An 11,440-nucleotide genomic window follows, 5' to 3' on the forward strand; every position below is an offset into this window, starting at 1 on the left:
ATCGCCGACATAACCTAATTGCACAAAGCAAAGGTTTTCTCCACACTCAACCTCCTGAAGTGGTATTATCAGGTGCCCATGAACCCAAAAGACATACCTGAGACCACCATTACCACCCCCTTCGGTACATATACCTTCAATTACTCCTGTTTTGGCCTTCATAATGCTAGGGCCACTTTTCGTCTCATGGACGGCATCTTAGGGGACCCACCAGCTTGTGTGTGTTACGTGGACGACATATTCATATTCTTTTCCTTCAAAGAGGCCTACAAACAGGAACAAATCTGTCATCTATGCATTGTGCTAGTCCACCTACAACAAAATGGCCTTGTAGTCCGGTATGACAAGTGTACCTTTGGCGCCAACAAGTTATCTTTCTTAGGGCCCAGCGTAACTTCTGAAGGAGTCCACCCACTCCTTGAGATGGAAGCAGCCGTTCAGAACTTCCAAGCCCTCGACCGTATTGAGCACTGCAAGAATTCTTGGGCATGATCAACTATTATTACCGTTCCTGCCAGCTATCGCCACCACTCTTGTCCCCTTTTATGCCTACCTCAAGGGCATGCCAAAGGACCTGAAGTGGGGTCCCCTTCAAGAAACGGCCTTCTGCAACGCAAAGAATGCTCTATCAACTACTGCTACTGTAACTTTTCCTGTCCCAAAAGCCACTCTCCTTCACTCAGCTAATGTCAGCGATGTCACTATTGGGGCAGTCGTTGAGCGGGTGGTCAACGCCTCGCCCCGCCCATTGGACTTCTTCAGTAGAAAACTATCCAAAATGGAATACGGTTACTCTACCTTCAATCGCAAATTGCTGACCGTGCACTTGGGTGTCCACCACTTTAGCCATTTCCTGGAAGGTACATGTTTCATCATTTGCATGGACAACATGCCTCTGGTGCACGCCATCACTTGTTAGTAGGACACCTGGTCCACCCGTAAATGCCAACACCTCTCTGCCATGGCTGAATACAATTGCACCCTTCAACACATCCCTGGGAAAATGAATCCCATTACCAATGCCCTGTCAAGTAACACATTATCCACCATTCACTTGGGATTGGATTACGATGCCTTGGCAGAAGCCCAACGAAAAGATTCAGATAACTAAGCATGTAGGACATCCTGCAGAGGTCCCTCTCGACAATTCCAACCCCTCCCTCCTCTGTGACATCAGTACTTGTAGACCTAAAACGTGGATACCTTTTCCCATGCACAAGTGTTTAATTTCATGCATGGCCTTTCACATCACTCGCGCTGTTCTACTACACAGATAATGAAGACAAAGTTAATTTGGCTTGACATTAGTATGGATGCTAAGGATTGGGTCAGCGTCCATACTTCATACCAAATCTCAAAAGTACATCGACACACAGATTCAAGAATTGGCACCTTTCCTCAACCTTACCATTGGTTTGCCCACATTCCTGTCAATGCTGTAGGTCCCCTACCCACATCACAAGGATATCATTACCTGTTTACCGTCATCGACCACTTCACTCGTTGGCCTGAAGCCATTCCCATGGAAACTGCAACGTCCGCCTCATGTACAACTGTCTTACTCTTAGGATGAATAGAGAGATTTTGGATTCCTAAGAATATCAATTCTAACAAGGGTACCACTTTCACCTCTCAATTTTGGACATCATTAGCAAACCACCTAGGAATCCCCGTACATCAGACAACCTCCTAAAACCCTGCTGCCAACGGAATGGTTGAAAGTTTTCATCTGCCCTGAAAGCAGCTTTGATGTCCTGCTGTAAGGACTCCAAGTGGTTTACCCATCTTCCCTGGGTCCTCCTGGGACTAAGGACCACTCCTAAAGATGCCCTGGATATCTCAGCAGCTGAAATGGTATATAGCGAACCGCTGGTCGTCCCTGGCAATTGTTTTCTGCCTGCAAACACCTGCGACACTCTAGCGCCTACGTCACATTGTTGGAAAATTTATTCCATGCCGCCAGACTTACAAGCCCCCAGCTAAGCATCACATACCAACCAATCTGCACTCATCAATTCAAGTTTTCCTGTGCAATGACACTAGCAAGCTACTGTTAACGCCCCCTTACAAGGCCCCTTTTTTCGTGATCCAATGTAAGCCAAAAACATTCCTCCTCAACATGCATGGCAAAGAAGACTGGGTCTCCATTGAAAGCCCTGTACCACACGTGAATCACACGTTCGTACACTGTAATGGAATTTCAGATTTTCTAAATTGTTGTTATCGCTCTCCCCTTGCACTGACAACCTGTTCATGCCTGTATTTTCCTGCATCATTGTGTTTGAATTTTAGTGCCGTTCTTGACTGGAGCAGGTTGTATATGCAAGCTTTGTCCAAATAAAGTTAGTTGCATTTGACTAGTCTCTCAGTTACCTCCTAATGGCTCACTTGCACAAAGGAAACTGGTTTAGCCAGCTTCCCTGTGTCCTTCTGTGACTAAGAACCACTCCTACAGATGCCCTGGATGTGTCGGGAGCTGAAATAGTATATGGCGATCCATTGGTCTTCCCTGCCAAATTTTTTCCGTCTCAAACCTCCTCCAACATTTTCCAGTACCTAAGTCACATTGGGGAAAAATTTACTTTGTTCCGCCAAACTTACAAGCCCCCAGCTAAGCAATACTTCCAGACAGATCTGCCTTCGGAAATGTACGTTTTCCTGCACAACGACACTAGCAAGCCACTGCTAATGCCCCCTTACACGGGCCCTTTCCTCATGATACGTCGTACGAAGAAGGCTTTCTGCATCAACATCCATGGCAAAGAAGACTGGGCTTCCATTAACCGCCTAAAACCGGCATATCTCTCGCTAGATGACCCGCGTACAGTACGCCTCTCTAGAGCAGGGTGCGCTATTTCCAATGTATGTAATTTTCAGGAGGGGAGCCATGTACTGTGCATATTTCATACAGGCTCGTACACTAACAGTTTTGATTTTTTACCTTATCACTCGCTCTTCCCTGCACTACTATACACCAACCTGCGTTATTATGCTAGTTCATGCTTTTTCATGTTTGAATTTTTGTGACTTTCTTGCTCTTGCATCACTGTCTATAAACGAGGATTGTTTAAAAAAGTTTAGATGCGTTCACCTCCCTTCTCAGCTATCCTCTTACTGGTACCTCCACACAGTATTGTATATACAATATTTTTTTTGTTTTGCTTATTACTAACCACTAAGCCTTATTCCAAGCCATGTGCTCGTTTAATATTATGAAAAAGTAATATGGTGGTAATCTCTTAGAGTAGAAAAATAGTAGAGTAGCTGCTTATGGGGGTTCACACTTGGTTACGTCTACCGTTTAACATTACTACGGATCGTTTGGAAAAAAAATCTCTTCTTTTAGTTACCACTACTGCTACTAGGCTTGTTTTTTTTTTTTTAAAGATTGGAGCCTTTTGTCCATTAGGGTGATAATTTTATTTGCCATACAATACATATAACCACACGCCTTATACAAAAACTAATGTGACCTCTGCCAACCGTATACTGTAATTCTTTATTCTGAGGACTCTTTTTACTCTTCAGTCTTCAAATTATTCTGACTTACAATGAATTCTTTTCTATCTTTATTCACACATGATCTCAGCGTTGAAAGCATCCATTGTACGAGAGGCTAGGTTGAAAACCTTCTTGAAATGGTACAGCGGAAAACATCCCTTGAAAAGGCTATCAAGCTGAAACCTTTACTGGGAAAGGTAGCATTGCAAATTTCATTTGAAAAAGCATTGCATTCGAATCTTCCAAAATGAAAGTTTTCTTTTCACTAAAGGTGTTATCTATTTCTTAAGTTATATTTTTCATTGTATCATTTGTTGTATGATCTCGATCAAAAGTGATCAAGATACTCCTAGCATACGCTGAGCTTTTCCTTCATGTCAATATAAAAGATTGAATTTTAATTTCTCTGCTTCAGTTCTAGTGTATTCAAATTTTCCTTTACAAACATTATACCAAACACTGATCTACCAGCTGCTTATATATTAAGTCCTGCAACCCTTTCCTTTACAGAATAATAGTTTCACATTACACAACTCTTGGCACATCACAGGTTTCTGAAGAACTAATTACCTGCTGGTTGATCGGGCACAGATGAAGCATTTAATTCTTTCCAACCATAAAATCTTTTGAGATTTTTAGGTTTAAATTGGATTGATTGGTATTAACACGAACATGTTGACAACAATAAATAATGAAGTGTATAATTAGACTCAAAGTAAGGTAGCTTTATAGCTGTAAAAAGTGAAAAATTCTATACTACAGAAGCATCATGATTTAATGAACATTTTAACCGTGTTTATTGCTAAAAAACAGACTGAAATAACAAATATTAAAAAAAAGATGGTAAATTCGTGAATAATAATCTTCATATATAAAGAGAATTACTATTAAGAAACTGGTGTTTGGTTTCGTTGAGAAAATATACAAATTCTTTAAAAAATAGAAATTGAAATACTACATATAAATGTGATATAAGTAGTATAAATAAGTATGTAACGTTAAAAAAAGGCTTTTGGAAACAAAAAGCTTTTGATAGAAACTTCCATTGAAAAATTGTATCTTTGAGATTTCTCAAAGTTTGGAGAAAGAATCTTCTTCAGTTAGGCTTGTCTCGTTAGCATTTTTCCTTGGACGGGTCGAGAATTAGGTTAAAGAGGAACTGGTTATGAGGAAATGCGAAGGTAGGAAAAGAAACCTTAAAAGCCGGCACTGATGAAAGTTTCTTGGAAAAAATGTTTCATAGCGAATTGAAGACAAAAAAACTCTGAAAATTTGGGCATACAAAGCAAGAGGAAAATTATGACGTTGAAAACAATGATGGGATAGAATGGAGGAGAAAGTTTTGCGAAAGCAAAGAATCTATGATTAGATCTAACATTCAAGCGTTGAGCGAATATTACATGACATATATATATATATATATATATATATATATATATATATATATATATATATATATATATATTTATATATATATATATATATATATATATATATATATATATATATATATATATATATATATATATATATATATATATAGCCCTATATCCATATAAAATCAAGAGCAACGTGTTTTTAACGTTGAAAGATTCCTATTCATATGGATTGGTGAGAAACAGTTAGCGAGTGATACAATTACTGAAACCGCTTTGTGAAACAAAAAGAATGGTATTGGAGCTGCACATGGTACAGCAACAAGAACATGGGGAAGATATCTACACTCAGGAGGAAGAGGGAATGAATGACTAGCCACAAACTTCAAGTTATCATATCCCATTGCGCCAATGTTGAACCCACATAAGGGCATTGTCGTTTGCTTTTCCGAGGTGTTGATCTGAGCACTGAGGGCCCAGTAGCCACCCTCGTGGGATGTGTTCCATTATATGTGTTGCCTCACATGGGCAAGTCATGGTCGGTGGCTAATCCCCATTTGTGGCAGATATCTCCAGTATTGCCCTCTTTCAAAGTGGGTCTGTTAAGGGTTACCCAATCTTTCCTGGCATCAGTTGTTTCACTGGGCAGGGATTTGTTTGGGCTGGGTAGTGCCTCATTGGATGGCCACCGGTTGCTTCCCCACCACTTCTATATCCTATGAGCAGATGTCAAGCTTGGTTCTAGTCCATCCACTGTTGCGAAGATTTTGCGGGATTTCAGTCTTCACCTTACTTCCTGATGTGGAGTGGATGCCTGGGGTCATTAATATGTTTATTCTTTTCAGATTTTGCTAGCGACACTCTTCAGGTGCCGGCAACTTTGTATAAAGATGGTAGTGTTGTTTTTATGGTCTCGGTAATAATTCGAAATCGTTTAATTACCTAGGGGTTTATCTTATGCTTATCGCATGATCTTGCCCACACTGGTGCACCATACTCTGCAGTAGAGCAACAAAGTGCCAGGGCTGTTTGTCCCAGACATGTCCTTCAACAAGTGTCAGTTTAAGATCTTTCTACGGCAGTCTATACGCACACATCTTCTTACCTCGTTAATCCATCACCTCCTCTTCCTTTCCATGCTTTTTTACAATCTCTAGAGACTCATTCTGTTGTTCTTAATGCCTATCTATTATCGGTCACTCTCATGTCCATATATTTTGCTTACATGTTGTTAGAATATCTTCCACTTTAGTTTGATCTTGTATCCATGTTGATCTTTTTCTGTCTCTTAGTGTTACTATATTCCAATCATTGCTCTTCCCATAGCTCTTTGAGTTGTAACTAGATTATATTCTAAGGTTTAGTAAGGCTCCAAGTTTATGATGCATAACCTAATACTGGTAGGATCATCTGTTTAAATACTTTTCTTTTTAGAGAAGGTGACCATTTACTTTTCAGAAAGAAAAGATGATGGATTAACGCGCTAAGAAAATTTGCGGGTATTGACGGGCATACAAAGACCATAAATGGGAGTCTAGTGTTCTTTTGGAGCTGCACATGGTACAGAAACAAGAACATGGGGAGGATATTTACACTCAAGAGGAAGAGGGAATGAATGACAAGCCGCAAGCTTTAAGTTATCATATCCCATTGCGCCAATGTCGAACCCACATAAGGGCATTGTCGTTTGCTTTTCCGAGGTCTTGATCTGAGGTAGGAAAAACCCTGAACGTGAAAGGTGAAGTCCCTAAATCATATATAAGTCTATATTAAGTGCTTACTTTTTGACAGCATCTACCGATGAGGGTGAATGATACCTCCTGCAATGAATCCAACTAAGAGTAAGTGTTATCCAGGGCCCCTTACCAGAAAGCACTGCTTCAATACTACAGCAAGCCCAACTTGAGTTGCTCCCAGATAAAGAACAGTACCACTCTCAGAAAACCTTACCCGGCTATAGTCTACACATATGTATGCCAAAAGATTATCTCTAAATCTCACACATAAGACTACATCTGAAACACTACGACGACGCTCTAAAGACATACTGGTAGCAGAAAACATTCAGTGAAAGAACTAATCAACGGAACCTAGATCGTCCACATAGAAAGTAACTATTGCTGACTTATTTAAGGCGAATCAATAAACATAGCTATCTAAATGCCGACCTTAAATATCGAAAGGAAGTCTGATAACATTCTTCAATCAAGATGAAGGCGGCACACGCGCGAGATGGACTATGGTAGCAGAGACTCAGCACAATTCCATAAGATCGTCACCTCCCTGCGATGGCCAAGTATCAGAGCCAATTATTCCCGAACTTGCTTGACCTTGATGCAGACCGGCCTTGACTGTCCGACCTGCACGGCGGATAGTCGGTGTGTGGATTTTACATATACTTTATTTGGACGTGTGCAAGCGTGTATTTTTATATGAAAGTGAGAAAGCATATTAATATATGCTTGTTTTCTTTTTGATTTCTCATAGAATCTTCAGAGTACAGTGTTTATATCGAAAATACCTACACAATTCTTTACAACAATTAATTTCTCATCACTTGGCATCCTCGGACCAATGAAAACATACATAGTTAATTCCCTAATATTTACTATTTCAGAAATCTTAAAAGTATGTGTTCTTGAGATTTAAAATTACGGTGATCTCGAGAGAAAAATTCAGAAAAAAACAGGAATTGTGATGACATTTTGTTATTCTAATAGAAATATTTCCATAGACTGTATAAGCGAGGATAACGGTATTCAGACTAACTATTACTGAAAAAATATCACATTATTGCTGGTATATTTTATTTTATCTTCATAAGATATTGCTCTATCAGGCAAGGCTTTCATTTCCATAAAATTTAATATATGATATTTCTTCACATTCTGCGGAGCAATACTGTAAGTATTAATGAAGTTGAATCCGACGAAAAATAGTATTTTTAATAGAATATGTTAGGCTTGTTATATTTTGATTCTATTAATTTTGTTAATTAAGAAAATAATTGGAATTTTATTGCAAGAAAATATAAACATGAATATCAATAACATGACTTTGGAGAATTTATTATTGGTCTCTTAAATTATTAGTCAGGCTATTAAAGGCATACTGCAAAGAAAGAGAGAGAGAGAGAGAGAGAGAGAGAGAGAGAGAGAGAGAGAGAGAGAGAGAGAGAGAGAGAGAGAGAGAGAGAGAGAGTTTCCTTTTCATAAACCCAGAACGAGACATACCTCCAAAGAAAAATGTTACCGAAAAGAACTACGAAAAATATCAGTGGCACAACATTGCTGGGAGTTTAATTTGGTAAAGCAAGCAAGTCAACTATTCAGAGGAAAATACACAGACCAAGAGAAGATGATTATCTTATCTAAATGAACATGAAATTTGTTTATTTTGTTTTCAAGGTTTGGTGTCCTTTTTTTCTTTTTAAAGGCGAATGAAGTTGCTAACATTGAGTCGTTTAATTAAGTTTACCGCAATTTCGGAGAAATTTTTGTAAAGTTTGTTTAAGGTTTAAAGAATCTTTTGAGATATGAAGGATAAATAGATCGCATACTGTCAAGTATATACCAAAAGCATTTCGAAATTAAATAGAATGCAAACCCCCCCCCCAAAAAAAAAATTGTTTACAGTAGCTAGATTAACATTTCATTTCATTCCCTTATCTTGGGAAATTTGTTGCAATAGGTTTTCATTCGGTCATAATTCGAGTTCATTTTTCTTGGCTTGTCTTTATTCTAGTTATATTGTTTCAAGTAGTTTCATAAAAATTCTCCCCTGCTAATTAATATTAATTTATGTAATTAACCTTCAGTTAATTTGTAATAACTAAAAATCAAATTATGAGTTTATTCATTTCAAAAGAATTTTATTATTTTCTTTCTACTTCAGGCTGTTAGATATTTTACTAATGAAAATTAGTAACAAATTCATTTTTTAATATGATTTGATAGTAGTAATCTACTAGCGCACACAAATTGGAATTTGTAAAAACTGGATTTTTCTTGTTTTTCCGTGTCGTACTTTAAAGGCAAATTTGAGTTAAGGTAGGAATAGGGGCCTCCCTTCAAATCAAAAAAATCAAGATAGGTCAAATATCCTCTCTATAATAATATTTTCCCTTTAGATTTTGTATTACTTAAAACTCAAAAGGCATTACCGGCCATTTAAACACTTCATATTGCAAAAATAACTGGTAACGATAAAAATAATAGAATATATTTTAAAAGCTAATTTTGAATTGCTGCTCTAGTTTATCATTTGAATTAATTTATCATAACCATCAGAAGTTTTAAAATTAAATGAGAAAAAGCTAATACATCTTATATACAAATGCGGAAACACAAACAATAGTATGTTTCACTTTTCCTACTCTTTATTTGCCCTATGATATCCTCAAATTTGTATTAATTCATTGCACTGCTTTGTCATTCACAATTCTTTACAACAATTAATTTCTCATCACTTGGCATACTCGGACCAATGAAAACATACCCCACACACCAAAAATACAATTGCAGAGAGATTATCACCATTTGCATCTTTTTATTAAATACGTAGTTGCTCACCAACCTTTCTCCTTAATTTTTCGTTTTTCCAGTGTTCACATTCTCATTTCATTATCCCGCTACTTCTTACGTTTATTACCATTTTCACCATCTTATACCAATAAACATTTGCTGCTAACCCAGTGACTATGAACTTTTCTAGTACTTCTGTATCATTTATATCGCTGTAGTGAAAAAGAGGAAAAAAAGACGTAAAGAAAGAAAGTGGTATAGGTTAAAAACTGAAAGTACATGGGTAGAATAAAAAACTGCTACGCATCAATATAACTACGTACTAAGAAGGAAAAAAAGTGAATACTATAAGAGAGATATCCTAGAAGCAGCAACAGACATAAACAAGTTATATCGTCTCCTAATTTGTATAATGGGAAAAGAAGCTACCTGATTGATACAGTGACCAGGAACTAGCAAATAATTTTCTAGTATTCTTTAAAAACAAAATTGAAAATATAACCAGGGCATTTGTAAATACTCAACATCAGATTAATGATACACTTGACACAGACAAAATTAATAAGAGTTAACAACATAACATAAGATGACATCACCAGGATTATCAAGAGCACAAACTGCGCGATCGATCCTATGCCAATAGTAAGGTTCAAAATTTCTGATGGAAAATTTAATACTGGCGGGACAATCTGATTAAGTTGTACCAACCATGTTTCACACAATTGTACATAATTCCTTTTGTATATATTATGCTTGTATCTTCGCTCTTCCCTCGCACTAAAACGAACATGAAAATTCATGTCTGGTTTTTCCTCTGTAATATTGTCTGTCTTGTGAACTTGTTATGTCCTGTTGCCTTAAGGTTTTGTATATAAGGAGAGTGTTCTACAATAATATAACTCAGTTGTTTCCAACCTGCCTTTGAGTTCACAACCTTACTCGGCGCCGTCACATTGGTGACCCCGGAAGTCGACTCGCTCCCACTGCCTTCCACCCCCACCTCCATCGCCCCTCCATCGTTGGTACTATGATGGAGATTATGTTCTCGCGGCGATACCCGAGGACACCTTCCCAGAAATATCCGACTGGCTTTGTGAACAAGGAGACACCCCAATAGCGTATGACGCCCTAAAAACATACCTTCTGCAGCAGTACTTGCCGTCGCCAGCCGCCCGTATAGCAAAGCTTTTTCAGCTCTCGCAACAACCGTTGGGGGACCAAAGGGCTTCGCTTGCCCTCAGGGAAATGACCAGTATCACTCGCCTTCAACCTGCCGCAGACGGCTCTCCTCGTGAGGGGAACCTACTTCGTGCCCTTTGGATACGCTGTTTACCCGAACATGTACGCGCTGCCATACCCGATGTCGATAGTTTACCCATAAAGGACTTGATGACCAAAGCCGACGCCCTTATGGACAACCACTTCAAGACCTCCATCAACACCTCCACCCCTGACGACGAGGATGCCTATTCAACGTCAACCGAAGCTGACATGAATGCCGTAGGACATACACGCCTACCCCGTGACGTGCCGAAGCGGCGACAAAGCCGCCCACCACCCACCAATCGCTCGCGCCCCAACGAACGACTTCTACAGCCACTTACTACCGCCCATCCGCCGCAGTTTTGCTACTACCACTTCAGATTCGGGGCAACCGCGAAGAAATGTGCCAAGGATTGTCAGTGGCCAAAAAACGTGTAAGTAGGCCATCGCTTGTGGCGGTGGCCTCCCATGTTTCTAATCTTTTCTTTTTACAGGATGCAGGAACGGGCGTGCGATTTTTGGTAGACACGGGTGCTTGTTGTTCTCTTTTGCCTAGGAAACTCTTCAAGACACGACGTAGTCTGTCTACATCTGCCGACGTCCGCTTAGTAGCTGCCAACGGATCTGCGATACCCACCTACGGTTACGAGAACCTCACATTATCGTTCGGAAACGGTAAATTCAATTGGGAGTTTCTCGTTGCTGACGTCACAATGCCAATCCTCGGTGCGGATTTCCTCTCTCATTTCCACCTTCTGGTCGATGTCGCCCACCGAC

At 39.2% G+C, this 11,440-nt stretch overlaps 1 protein-coding gene across 1 annotated transcript; it reads left to right on the forward strand.

Moving 5' to 3' along the window:
* Nucleotides 1–1,070: 1,070 nt before the first annotated feature.
* On the forward strand, nt 1,071–6,716 carry LOC137641244 (uncharacterized). The gene is made up of 4 exons (XM_068373677.1): nt 1,071–1,176; nt 1,377–1,547; nt 2,456–2,862; nt 6,669–6,716. Exons 1-4 carry the CDS (start codon nt 1,071–1,073, stop codon nt 6,714–6,716), a joined length of 732 nt encoding a protein of 243 aa, XP_068229778.1.
* Nucleotides 6,717–11,440: the final 4,724 nt, after the last annotated feature.

This window comes from Palaemon carinicauda, chromosome 5 (genome assembly GCF_036898095.1).
Source record: "Palaemon carinicauda isolate YSFRI2023 chromosome 5, ASM3689809v2, whole genome shotgun sequence".
Classification (NCBI taxonomy): domain Eukaryota; kingdom Metazoa; phylum Arthropoda; class Malacostraca; order Decapoda; family Palaemonidae; genus Palaemon; species Palaemon carinicauda.